The 14,406-nt window shown below is 42.8% G+C and overlaps 1 protein-coding gene across 1 annotated transcript in view; it reads left to right on the top strand.

The window, feature by feature from the left end:
- The window catches only part of LOC149318657 (kinase non-catalytic C-lobe domain-containing protein 1-like), a 100,095-nt gene that overhangs the window by 66,304 nt on the left and 19,385 nt on the right, over nt 1-14,406 (top strand). The window contains exons 15-20 of the mRNA XM_089510224.1: nt 2,323-2,467; nt 7,827-7,912; nt 9,598-9,929; nt 11,886-11,979; nt 12,071-12,168; nt 12,509-12,732. Of these exons, the coding sequence (XP_089366350.1) occupies nt 2,323-2,467; nt 7,827-7,912; nt 9,598-9,929; nt 11,886-11,979; nt 12,071-12,168; nt 12,509-12,732 (979 nt within the window). The remainder of the gene's footprint in view (nt 1-2,322; nt 2,468-7,826; nt 7,913-9,597; nt 9,930-11,885; nt 11,980-12,070; nt 12,169-12,508; nt 12,733-14,406) is intronic.

The following is a 14,406-nucleotide window of genomic DNA, read 5'->3' on the forward strand; positions in this document are numbered from 1 at the left end:
AGATTACCACTGTGAGTACTACTGCTTCAAGGTCCTTTTGGCCCAGGTAGGGACACAGTTGGCATATCAACTGAAGCTGATACCAAGCACTCTTGGCCGTCACATCTATTTGGGATGTCAACTGTAAGGACGGATCCAAGAGTACTCCCAAACTGCAAACCTCGTCCTTTAGGGGAAGTGTGACCCCATCCAGGACTGGGTGACAAAACTCCATCCCTGGACTTGGGGTACCTATCGCGAGTACCTCCGTTTTCTCTGGATTCAGTCTGAGTTTATTTACCCTCATCCAGCCCATTACTGATCCAAGACAGGCATCCAGAGGAGAGATGCCATCCCTAGTCACTGCAATAGTCGGGGACATAGAGAAATAAATTTGGGTGTCAGCAGCGTACTGATGACACCGCGCCCCATGTCTCCGGATGGTCTCTCCCAGCAGCTTCATGTAAATGTTGAAATGCATGGGGGACAGAATGGCACCCTGAGGGATGCCAGATGTCAGCTGTCTCTTGGAAGAGCAGCTGTCCCCCAGCATCACCATCTGGAATCTGCCCAAGAGGTAGGAATGGAACCACTGGAGCACAGTGCCCCCAATACCTAACTCCCTTAGGCATTCCAGAAGGCTATCATGGTCTATGGTATCGAATGCCGCTGAAATGTCCAAGAGCACCAGCAGGGTCACACTTCCCCTGTTGATGCCCAGACAGAGATCATCGACTAAGGCGACCATGGCCGTCTCAACTCTGTATTCTGCCCTGAAACCAGTTTGAAATGGGTCTAGATAATCGGCTTCATCCAAGACAGCTTGGAGCTGGAAGGCAACTGCCCTCTTGATCACCTTGCCCAAAAATGGTAAAAGAGAGACCGGTCTATAATTGTTTCTCACCAGGGGATCCAGGGAGGGTTTTTTCAAAAGTGGTCTAACAACTGCTTGCTTTAATTGTGATGGAAATCTTCCCTCCCTGAGGGATGCATGATTATAGATTGTAGTAATGTTTTTGTTGCATCCCCTCCCTGGGCGGTCAACCATGATGGGCAAGGATCAAGAGGGCACGTCATCCTCCTGACACATCCAAGAATCTTGTCCACTTCATCAATATTTACAAACTCAAAATGATCCAGTCTAACAAGGTCCACAGAGTCACTGGATATCTCTCTTCCTATCTTCTATAATGCCGGAGTCCAGATCAGTCCTTATCCGAGAGATTTTATCCGCGAAAAAGTTATTAAAAGCATCACAGCAGGCTTTAGTTGGTTCAAATAATACATTTAGGGTGGGAGATGGTTGAGATAGCTCTTTGACCACCCTAAACAGCTCTGCAGATGCAATACGTGCAGCATAGAAGAAATTCTTTGCTGCATCTATTGCCACTCCATAATACTTCAATAAGATCTCATGGAGTGTCTTGTTGGATAAACGTTGATGTTTCCGCCAGCGGCGCTCTAGTCATTGCACAGTCTGCTTCATTTTACAAAGATCTTCAGTGTACCATGGTTTTTTATTAGGAGCAGGCTGGAAAGGATGCTCAGGAGCGATGCTGTCTATAACCCTCATAAGATCGCTTTTCCAGGTATCAACCAAGGCATCAACAGAATCGCCATCATTCCCAACCATATATCCCTCTAGGGCTTCCTGGAACCTTTTGGGTTCCATCAGCCTTCGCGGGCGGACCATTCTAATAGGTCCTCCACCCCCGAGGGGGGTCTGGGTAAGTCCCACCTTGACCAGAAAGTGATCCGTCCATGACAGAGCAGAGGTATAATTTACCTCCACCCATGGGTTTGTAGTAGCCATTTTTATTTATAATTGACAGTTCTAACTACTACAAGATCCTTACTACTTTTAGGCCTAGAGGAGAACAAAATCTATGGGGTTTACCTAAGTGTTGACTTAACATGTTCTCATTTCATGGATTAAGTTTTATGTAGAAAGAAAGGTTTCTCTTGCTGGGGCTTACCCCTTACTATAGCTCTATGCAGGATTTTAAAAAATCTTTGTAGGTCTCAGATGTTCTTTCATTTCTCCAAAGAACTTAGAGTAGTGGTTCTCAACCTTCCTAATGTCGCAACCCTTTAATACAGTTCCTCATGTTGTGGTGACCCCCCAACCATAAAATTATTTTCATTGCTACTTCATAACTGTAATTTTGCTAATGTTTTCTGATGGTCTTAGGTGACCCCTGTGAAAGGGTTGTTCGACCCCCAAAAGAGTTGTGACCCACAGGTTGAGAACCACTGATTTAGAGTAAGTCTGTCCTTCCAAAAGAGATTAATTGTTGCTTTTTAATATAAAAACTAAATTCACTGTTTTATTTCCTAAACTAGGTAAATATATTTTTGGTTTAAAGGATCTGCAGTATAATACCTTTCGTACTGTAATCTCTGAAGAATTTTGTGACTTTTACTGGGAAGAAAAATTACTAGCAAACCTTTATGATGCAGCAAATGGCAGATCTCCTCTGTCTGTAAAGTAAGTGATTTCAAATGTCATTAACTGTTCCTCCTGACTTCATACAATAGCAAAATCTTTTTGTTATCATATATAACTGGAAATGAGTAGCACACTTTCTCCAGAGATGTTTTGGGCTTCCTTGCTTCTGCCTGCAAGAACAAATACAAATCCTACTTCCTGGTATATTGAGTTTACAGGTTCATTAATATGCCCCTTTTTTCTCTGTGGAGCTCTGAATAACATAGCTGGAATTATCCCATTTTATATTCACAGCAACCCAGTGAGGTAGGTTATATAGAGAGGAAAGTATAGGGCTAAGTTTAACCAATGAATGTCACAGCTAGCTGCTATGAACAGCTAGGAAATTTCTGCAGTTTATATATAGTTGGCTCACTACACCACCTCACCATTTTAAAAATATCAAATGGAAGTGAAGGTGAAATTAACCCTTCTCACCCTGTTCTTTTGCTCACTGTTTTAACTTGTCTGGATTCAGCTTTGTTTTTCCTCATCTAGCACATTACCTCCTTCAGGCATTCATTCAGAAGAGACACACTGTCCTTAACTGAGTCTAATTTGGAGGCAAGGACAAATATATTTGGGTATCATTAGGATATTGATAGAACTGCTGCCCCAATCCAGATGATATCTCCCAGTGGTTTCATGTAGATGTTGAATAGTGTTGAGAATAGGATGCCACCTTGTAGTGTGCCATATAATAGCTCCTTTTTTGAGGAGCAGTTATTCCCAAGCACCACGATCTGGAACCAGCCTGAGAGTTAGGACTGGAACCACTGTGCCTCCAATCCCCAAATCCCCCAGGCATTCTAGAAAGATACCATGATCAATTGTATCAAACACCACTGAGAAGTCCAAAAGCACCAGCAGGGACACACTCCCCCTGTCAATGCTCAGGCAAAGATCATCCACCAAAGCAACCATATGTCCTGGTTCACCAAACGCCCACACAGGCTGACTGAGAGGGAATCTCTGATTGATAATGCAGGCAGAGGCAACTGCACTCATCCCTCCATATTTGTGGCTATGATATTTGCAGATATGATTAACAAATTCTCTCCAGAAATATCTTAGGCCCTCCAGTACAACTCTGTGTCAACTTTAACTAAAAATTGCACTGAAAGACCTAGAGATTCCTAGAGTGAATACTCTACTAGGCATTTGTAGCTTCTCCAGTGCAGTTATATGGTCACTGTCTGTCAGATGTAGACCACAGAGTTGCACTGGAGGAGCTAGAGATTCCTAGAGAGTTGTCCTCTCAGGTAAAAACATGGTGGTTTCGTTATTTGCCATTTTTCCATATTCACAGGAGTCTTGTGCCCCTAACCCTAGCGAATATGGAGGGACAAGTGTAATCAGAAGCAGACAGAAAGTGCCCTTACCTGTGAGAGTGATTAAGAGAAAGGCATGGGTCAAGCAGTCCAAGTCAAGGGAGGCAACAGGAATCAAGGTCAACACGGTCCAAAGGTCAAAGAAGCTAGGAAGTCTGAAGTAGGAATGCAGGAGTCTAGAAATAGGTAACAAAAATACTGACTAGAAAACAGACAAGTTGCTTCTAGCAACTCTTTAGGGAAATTCAGCTCTTAAATGTCCTGATACCAGCTGGTTCTAATCAGAGTTTGATTGCTTGTTACTTAGCCTGTATCTTAACTCTGTCCTTTGTTGGATCCTTTTGTTCCTCCTCCTTAATTGAGGACTTAAGACCCCAGCCATGGTCTCTGTCTCATCAGCAGGTGAGTCTTGCCCTTGTCCTGCTGGCTGAGGCTGCAATTCCACAGGATGAGCTGGCTGGAGCTGTTCAGCAGGAAGGGCTTGCTGCTCTGCAACAGGGAAAGCTGCAGGCTGTTCCCTGCCTGGAAGACTTGTCTTGGTCCCTTCCTCAGCCTCCTCATCAGACTCTTCCTCCAAGTCCCAGTCCTGCAGCTTTTGGCTCATGACACCATAGCAGTCTCAACTCCATATCCTACTCTGAAGCTGGTTTGAAATGGATGTAGATAATTTGTTTCATCCAAAAAACCTAGAGTTGGAAGTCAACTGCCCTCTCAACCATCTTGCCCTGGAAAGGGAGATTTGATATTGGTCTATAGTGTTTAGGATTGGAGTGTGGCTTTGGCGCGACTTCCAGACCCTTAGGACCCATGCATCATTTAAACAGCATACCTCCAAAGAGACCCGAAGCAGCTTTATTTTGTCCTGTCTGTATCAAGCTAAAGATGTTCTCTATAGGCTGTCTTGTCAGATATAATTTGCGTTTTCTACCATCTGCACTCTAGTTGTCCTTCCCATTTCAGTTCCCTGAGGTCATCTGTATACCATAGGGCCCAATTAGTAATGGGCTGGGGAGAACGTTTGGGAGCAATTGTGTCAATAGCCTTAGTCAAATCTTGATTCCATTTATTGACCAGGCCTTCAACAGGATTGTTGGTGGTACCAGCCATATGACCCTCTAAAGCAGCAGTTCCCAACCTTTGTTGGACCGCGACCCCTATTGCGGCCGAAAGTCCCACCCGGCGGCCTCCCTGATTGGTTAGGAAGCCAAGAAGGAGCAGGACTACAAGCCCCAGTGTCCTTTGTGGTCAGAAGTCCCACCCCTTCCCTGCCTCCCAACCAATTAGGGAGGCTGCCGGCCGGAAGAAGGGATGGGACTTCCAGCTGCAAAGACTGCTGGAAGCCCCTCCGCCTCCTTTTCCTCACCCCTTCTCCTCCTCTTCCTCCTCCTCCATCTCCGTGCCGGCCAAGCCTGCTCTGGCCTGCCGCTGCTGCCATCGGAGGAGGAGGCATGCCCGTGCGGTAGCGGTGCCGGCACCCACAGGGAGGAGGGAAGGAGGAGGAAGCAGCCCTGTCCCCGCGTGATGGTGGTGCTGGTGCCAGCACCTGCAGGGAGGAGGGGAGGAGGATGCCGCTCCGTCCCCTTCCCCGTATGGTGGTGGCACCAGCGCCAGCATCCATAGGGAAGAGGGGAGGAGGAGGCAGTCTCGTCCCTGCATAGTGGCGGCACCGGCACCCGCAGTGAAGAGGGGAGGAGGAGGCGGTGTCCCCATCCCTGTCCCAGCACCCGCTGAGAAGAGGGGAGGAGGAGGCAGCCCCGTCCCCATCCCCACATGACGCCGGCACCCACAGGGAAGAGGGAAGTGTCCGAGAATGCTGCCAGCACACACGCTGATAAGAGTAGCTCAGCCAAGGCAAGAGGGTAAACAGCCAACAGACAGTTTATGTACAACAGACCTTCTGTCCGAATAGGGTGAGTCACAAGCCAGTCCAGATTCGGGACTTCAGAAATCACAAATACCAGTTCAGTCCGAGGTCGAGGATACCAGAGGGTTTTGGTTGCCGAGTCCATTCCGAGGTCGTAGGTTCAAGAGTAGTAAAAGGTCTAAGATGCCAAGAGTCCATGGACAAGATCCAGAGAAGCTAGAGCCAGCAGCATTCACTAATGGAAACACAATAATCTCTGACAAACACTCACCGTGTCCCAGGTGGTTAATATGTCACTCCCTTGACCCAGGTGCTGCTTGGCTAATGAATGCTTCTCTGCAAGCCTCTTGGAGCGACGAAGGTACGCCCTTCCTGCTCTTCACTGACTTAAGGGAGGAATCTCCATGCTCTGCTGCTCTAAATCTCCCAAATCTGGCCTTTCAACTGGGGCAAGGCTGGGCTGCTGAGCCTCAACCACTGGAGCTGGGAGAGCAGAGCTGGGACGTGGCAGAGCAGAACTGGGGCCTGGCACAGCCTCAGGTTCCTCCTGCACCTGAGGAGCCAAGTCCTCCTCATCGTCCTCTGAGTCCTCCTCTTGGCTAGCCATGACAGGGAGGAGGAGGAGGCAGCCCCATCCCTGCACGGTGCCGGCGCCGGTATCCACGGGGAAGAGGAGGAGGAGGCAGGGGCAAATCCCAACCTGGCGACCCCCAAGAAACAGGTCGCGACCCCCATGTTGGGAACCTCTGCTCTAAAGCATTCTAGAATCCTAAAGGTTCCATTAGCCTTTTAGTGCTGACCATCTTAATAGGTCAACCACTCCATAGTGGCCATGATACTAAGTGTAACCAGAAAATTATCTGTCCATGACAACTTGGAAGTGTTAATCACCTCTGCCCACAGATCTTTATGCTCTGAGCATCAAGGGTGGACATATGTGTGGATATAAACATGACTAGGCCCATGATAGACTATAAAACACTCAGTAATTGTGAGTGCAAGCTGTTGTAAAATCAAAAGTGGAGCCTCTTCCTCACCCTGTGCACTTTGTTCTCTAAGGACAAATTAGATTCAAATACATTAACCAAAGTTATTTGCCTTCTTACCTTTAGCAAGAAAGACTCAATTTCATAGCAGCTTGTATCACAGAATGTCTCTTGTTTGATAACAGAAGGGTATAATACAGAATACTGGCATCTATTCATTAACACAACATGCTTTAGTAAATACCTGTTTCTATGAAAAAGAAGTTATTTGTGAGGTATAGGTTCTGAAAGTTCGTAATATTAATTTATTTATTTTAGTATTGGTGTAATCAGTTAATATAACTATAGATACAACTGAAAATGTGTTGGGAATTGATTTTTGAGCCAAAAGTTTGGAAAATCTCAAATAATTTGTAATGCCTTTCTAAAACACACATGCACACAATCTCTTTAGTATCTTGTTTACCTTGTTCTGTATTCTGCAAGGGAAGTGGTTTTCAAACTATCTATTTTCAGGGAACTTTTCCATTTACTTGTCTGTCACTGAATTTTTGGTGCGTTGCAGAAGACTCTCTAGAGCATGTGCTAAATTGGTCCATGAGGTGTGCTGGTCCATCTAGGTCTGCTAGGCCTTTCTTATGTGAACAGAAACCTTGGAATATATTTACCACTACTTTGTTGCTAGGCATTTCAATAGAGTATTAGTAATGGTAATCTAGGGAACCTTTTTCTGCCATTGCTGCTCTTCTCATTGCAAGTTTCTGGATGTGTGTCTAAGCAAAGCCAGAATTTCCCAGAACACTTTTTGAAGGCCATTGCTCTAGTAAAAATCCTGCCAGAAATTCCTGACAGATTTCTTTGGCTATACACATTTGAACTTTTCTTTTGGCACAAATGTTTTAACTCTCACACTGTCAGTTCACATAGCTGACATTTGCTCTATAGCATCTGCTTTCTCTATTAGCATCTCTTTAACTTTTCTGAGAACTATATCAGGATATCCAGAGAATGGGCCCCATTGATATGATCACATAAGGCCATTACAATGTCATTTTCTGAAGACTAATGATTCACATAATTCCCTCCTGCATGTATCAGGCTTTTCACCAAACAAATATTTCTTGTATAAATGGGAAAAAGTTGTTGCTTTTCCTTCTCTGTTTCTCCCTGCTTTTCAGGATGGATGAAACAAAAAATGGTAGCAAGACATTTCAAGGCCAAAACAAACCTAAAGACTTTCTGAATACTGGTGAAGAAACAAGTGGTAAGAAAAGACCAGTGGGTATATTTTGTGTTGTGGATAATGAAACCAAAAGGTGTTAGCCTGACGTTATTGATTCAGGTTAGCAATCTCCACTTCTCAAGTGTCTTTACTCTAAATAAAGCAAAGAGGAGAAGTAATAGAATTTCCAAGGCAGGCAGGTGATCAAGTTCATAGGAGATGCTTGGTATATGGAGAACTGGCAGTAACATCTCCTAATCGAAGGTGAAAGCTTCCTTTAGTTTGTCATCACCTACCTTGAAATATCAATCAGACTGGAAGCTATAGTTTTCTTCAAGTTAAGATAATGCCACATATTACAAAGATTTAGACTTGCTGATGTCGTTAGCAATACTTATTGTGACTTCTGATAAAACTGCACACGTGGAATGAATGTCTGAATCTGAATTTATGTTGTCATCCAATATTTGCATTTTTGAATGTTCAGAGCCTGCATAATTATTGGCTTCAAAAATGTATTGAAGTGCATTTAAAATGCTTATTTTGATAGCAAAAAATGTTTAAAATACATAGTGAAATACGAATTGTATAGAATTGTTAAAATCTAAGGTTAATGTAGAACAAGTTGGGATACACTTACTGATTAGCACTTGAAAAAGTGACCTTTGTTGAAAAGGGACCAGTTTTATCTGCCACATGCAGAAATCCACTTGTTCATAATATTCCAAAATAACTGTGACACCTTACAGTTCTGAGTTCTAAATCAAATTGCCACCTCACCTCAATTTTGATGGTTATATTGGAAAGGGTGAGCAAAACGCCACCCTTTTGCCACTTGAATTTAATCATTCTGGTTTTGTTGATTACTTAGAGCAGCATATTTTTGTTTTGATTACATTTAATTATTTTAAGTAGGTACACTGCCTCTTCCTAGCTTAAACTGGCTTGATGAATCTGTCTTGATGTATTCATATCTTCCCCCAATATTTCACAGATGAAAACTGGGATGTAGGTAGCCAAGCAACCTCAGAGGATGGTCAAGATGGCAAAAGTTATTAATGAAGAAGAGCACACAAACCAGGAGAAGCTGCAGCAGTTTGCTTTTACTTCCATACTGGGAAGGACAAGATTCTGCCCTCTCTTCTCCTTTTCCTTCCCACTACTTTTGCACTTTTAACTCATTTTGCACCAGTTGAAGCAAACTGAGGACAAAAGGAGAAAGTGGGAGCAGCTGAAAATGTGGGAAAACAGAGGGTTAATCAGGAATGTCCCAGCCAAACAGGGGCAGTTGGGAAAGGTGTGTGACCTAGAGTTGATGAGAGTATTATGGTTTGCAGCAGAAGAAATACAAGGGCACAGTGACTGTAAGCTTACTATTGGACTGTAAGATTACTATTTTCCAAAAAGCCAGGGGAGTAAAGCAACTTTAAACTTCATTGGGAAAAGCCATTCTATAAGCTTTATGCAGCTGCAGTTCAGTGATGTGCAAGGTGTCCTCCATGAAGTATAGGTGTATCTTGCAGATCATAAAAGAGTTATGTGCTCATATAGGAAAAGGTGGCCTAGTCATGAGAGTTTCCAGCTATGAACAGTTGCAAAACCTGGCATGTATAGGAAAGAAATATAAATGAAAATTCATGTACAAATCAGCTTGACAATGATTGAACATGATGCCATCCAATATGTTATCCCTTCTAATGCTGTCTGCTGTAATTTTGTGTGTGTAGTTTCTGTTGCTGATGTGGATACAGATGACCTTCCACAAGATTATACTGAAAATGAAGTCAGAAGAGAAATGGAAGGAGAATATTTGCAGACCAATACTGCCTACATCTCTCCAGGTTTGCCAGAAAACAATCAAAGCCCAAAAGAATTTATAGTACACAGGGAGGAAAATATTTACACTGGAATGTCCTGCTTGTCTGAACTCAATGGATTTTGTCCTGGTTGGAGAAGTGCATTCTATAGTTCAGAATGTTTTAGTTTGGAAGTTCATGACCACATTAGAAAACTTGGAAAGCGAAAGGATGGGACTCAAAACATAGGTGCTAAAATAATGGTAGGTATCCTGATTTTCCAAGACTGGAAAAAACTTTTTGGATCCATAAATTTGGAAAGGTTTTGATTCTTTTTAAATTAAATCAGTGCCTGTATATATATCTTCCATAAAGTGCGTATTCAGTGCATTTAAGATATTAGATGTCCTCCTCCATTTCCTTCAGTCTTTTAAAGTCTGGCTTCTCTAAAACCTACAGTCCTCACTTTTCCAAGACCCAATTCGTGGTGCAGTGTAGGATGTGCAGTCTGCTGTATCAACCCTGTATGCTGAATGGTATTGTTTGTAGGGAACCTTTGGTCTTTATTTTAGTGCTAAGAAAAACAGAATGGTGAATCAGTTGTGAATCTGTTTAAATTTTTCTCCCTGAATATATAGGTAGGCAGATTGGTTTGCAGAAGAAAACAAGACCTTTTAAAACTGCTGTCTTGTTTATATTCTGAATTGTTTAGTAGAGGTTCACAACCAGCTACTCTGTACTTATAAAGAGGAGTTTGTGTATTCCTATAATGAGACTCACATTTCATCTGTTGAGCTTACAGAACTTTTAACACAATTTTGATACAGAAATCTCTGCCTACAAGGTTGAGTATTTAACTGACTCATAATTTTAGGAACATGTCTTGAATTGATAGTAATTATTTTGCTTTGGAGTATGTACTTAAATGTCACGTCTGCTCATAAGAAAAATGGTATTAGTTCACTTAGTGCTTGGTGTCATTATCAAAGAAACAGAACAATTTTAGCCTTTAGGCATCTCTAGCTTCAGAGAGAGCTTAGCTAGACAGACAACAAAATATGCCCCTTACTTTAACAGATCAAAAGCTTGTGTTGAGGTAAACTTGAGGATTTCTTTCCAACCCAGAAGGCTTACCCTTGACTTGTGTGAATTCTCATATTTACTTCATCTCACAAAGCACTTTTCAACTTACAGACAGGCATATAATATATAATACCACACTAAAAATACAAAAAAATACATTAAGCACAACCCTCTCCCCTATCAAACTACTATATTGTGTTTAAGAAATCATTCTAGATACTTTGCTGTGATGACACAGGTTTCTAATATGAACAACTAAAACTCACTTTTTAAAGAAACAAAACAACATGTTTGTTGCCCATTCTACTCTACTTATTATTACTTTAATGTTAAGGTCACTATCCAGAACATTTAGCAGAGGGAATGTGCACCAGGGCTTCCATACTTCCTTTTTTCTATCAGAATTCATGAATTCATGCTTGCCACTTCCCAACCTATTTTTTCATAATCTACTTACTTTGTTGAATAATAAATGCCTACTGTTAAAATCAACAAAACATCATTTCAGTGTTCTACAGTATGTAGGTAAATTTTAGAGATATGCTAAAATGATCTTAACTTTTACTGGCCTAAATATTGGTTATTTCTGGTGCTAGTTTTGGCACTATAGCCATGGTTTTTGCACTGATAAAGAGCCATATATCTGTACACCTCTTCTTCATCTCTTCACATCCATCCTCCATCACATGTCTGGCTTGGATGAAGGCACATTGAAACCACAGTTTCCTGTGATTTCTGGACAACTATGATTTAAGGGGTTTCTCTGAGCCAAGACAGAGTGATCATATCTTTTTTGGAGCAGACACTGAAAATTACAGTTTCTATGTTATGATGTCATGGGATGTGGAATGGTGATGAGCTCTGAGAATACTGCATGTCCCTTATCTGATGAACTTAATTGGACTGAGATAGGATGCCTTAATCAGGTCTACATGGGTAACCATGAGAAGCAGCCAGTAATCATGTGATAGCATTTTTTCTGTTTTATAAAGAGGCATAGTAAAAGGCATGGGAATCCTGATAGATTTAATGTTGAATGAGGGTGATTATTCTCCCTTCTTTTCCTGCTCTTCTTCCTTCCTGCAAAATGAATGCATAATTATATTACTTTGATTCCCTCCTGCACCTCTCACCAGGAACTTGAACAGCAGATAATGATAGAAACAAAAAATTATAGTAAGAGCAGAAGATTCTACTACAGGCTGCTACATAAAGAGAGGAGGAGCAAAGGTATGTTTGCACTTCTCAAACTGCAGAGCTACTCTATAGCAATTGTATTGGTTCATCAAATGGATCCTCATTGCACTTTTTAAATCTTGAGGTGGTGAAGTGAAAACTATCTTACCTAAACTGAAGGGACAGCTAGAAGAAATGAGAGCAAAGGTGCAGTTTCTTGAACTTGTGAAGAAATATTTACAGGTAATTCTTTGATTTGTTGGGGGAGTTAAATTCAAAATTAACATCTGTGCAAGTGGAATGGCACTTGCACAGTGACATTTCAGTGTTCAGTGGATTTAGTGAAAGTGTAATAGTTTTCACAAGCTGAAGGTGTGGAGTTGGATTCCTTTTTCTCAATGCTTCTCCATCCCCATATACCGCTTCTTATAGTGCCATAAGTAGAAGAATGCTGTAGTAATTTCCACAGAGTTGAATGGGAGCCTTTGAGAATGGATCAACATAGCCTTGCCCTTTCTGGGTTTTGATTATGCTATACTGTGTCAGAATGCTAGAAACTCTGCCTTGTCTCCTTTTGTTTCAGATTATAAACACAGAAAAATGGGGAGTTGAGTCGTGCAGTCTTCTAACAGTGGTTAACATGGCAAGAAGTGAAACACTGAGTATCAGCTCCTTGGACAGTATGCTCCTTTTCTATAATATAAATAAAAATCTGTATAATAAATCGCAATGTAACAACAGTCAATATCAGCCAAGAAATCTACAAGCTGGAACACCACTTGGGCTAATGGCATATCTCTACTGCAGGTACGGCTCACTCTACAATTCCATGGAGTTTATCACACGTGAGGAATTTCTCTTAATTTCGAATGAAAAGAAAGTGGGGCCAGAACGCATTCATGTGAATTTGCTAGTTCAGCAAATCTACGTTAATGCAGATTGCGTTCAAACTGACTTCCCATTGCCCAAAAATAGCTTGCCATTGCCCGAATTTGCGTGTGGCAGTCTATCACACAATAACGTGAAACCCCATGATTGCATTCGGACTGACTTCCTATTGCCCGAAATTGCATGTGGTAATCTATCACGCAATAACGTTAAACTCCATGATTGCGTTCACATTGCCATTGGATTATACTTCCAATTTCCCTTGTCTGATAAACTCCCATGAGAGATGAAGCCTTCCTTATACTGCTGCCTCATGGAAATGAAGAGGCATTCTAAGCTCAAGGCCAGCTGGTGTGTGTTAAGCTGCATGGAGAATATAGGCACGTTACAGAGGTCTGCCGTCACCTCCATTTCCGCCGCCAGGAAGCTGCAGCCTCCAAACGAGGAGGCTTCCCGGCGGCAGAAAAAGAAGCCGCAAAAAGCGGCTTCTTTTTGCGCCACGCTTGCGACATACAAGTGCGCAAATGGCGCACTCATGATATCGCAAGGCAAGGGGTGTGTGCGGACGCTAAGCATCTGGCACGTAAAAATGGTCGCGCCCGTGTGTATAGGGCACCGCCATTTTTACACCCCCGTCATGTGCTAGGGGTGAGGCCAGTATGGACACTAGGTCCTCAGCCAACCCCTAGCACGTGACGGGGGCAGCGCAAAGGCCCATGCGGAACGGGCCATAGTGAATGAGAGCACCTGGTCCATTTAGCTCAGTGCTTTCTACACTGACTGGCAACAGCTTTTCAGGATATCAGAGAGAAATCTCTTCCCAGTCTTATTTTGGACTTTAATAGGACTGTGTTCCATTTCATGACACAGTGGCCTCAATCCAACATCCTTTTCAGTGTAATGTAAATATAGTGCAGTGTAGACCTATGCTATGCTGAACCATATCCCCCTCTTGAAGCCACCCTACATGGCCATTCCATGCTTTGTAGCAAGCAGGCAGGATTGAAGAAGCATCTGGCTACATCCTTATAGCCAGACATACAATTATTATAGCATCACTGAGGCCCCTGAAGAACCTCTCTAATTCTACCCACTTGCTGGGAAGATGGAATGGCCATGCAGGGTAGCTTTGAGGGTTTTTCAGTAAGTCCAGGGGTGGGTTATATGGTTCAGTACATGGGGTGGGGGAACTTGGATGTTGCAGGGAGAGGAAGGGAATATGAACCCCCATGGTGCCTGAAAAAAACCATCTGCATGTGTAAGGAATACCTACCTGTGCATTATGTCCTTAACAGAATTCCAGGCAATGAGGAAAAAATGGGTTGTGGGAGAGGAGTGGGGAAAACAAACTCAGACATGAATTCTTGATGTTCAACATCCTACTTCCCCGTGCTTTCTGATACCGAAAATGGGGTAACAGGGAGTTGTCCTTAGACTTTGTCTAACAGAGGTGGACAGAGGCCACTTCAGTTACACCCTCTTTCAATTACGGTAACATTATGTACATAGAACTCCCCTTGGAAAGTGTTCCAGGGACCACAGCTGTTGACTCAGACTGGTTATACAGAACTTGTGTCTGCCTTGTAAGAACAG

The sequence above is a fragment of the Sceloporus occidentalis genome, unplaced genomic scaffold, assembly GCF_023333645.1.
Source record: "Sceloporus occidentalis isolate IW3139 unplaced genomic scaffold, rSceOcc1.0.p SCAF_2, whole genome shotgun sequence".
Classification (NCBI taxonomy): domain Eukaryota; kingdom Metazoa; phylum Chordata; class Lepidosauria; order Squamata; family Phrynosomatidae; genus Sceloporus; species Sceloporus occidentalis.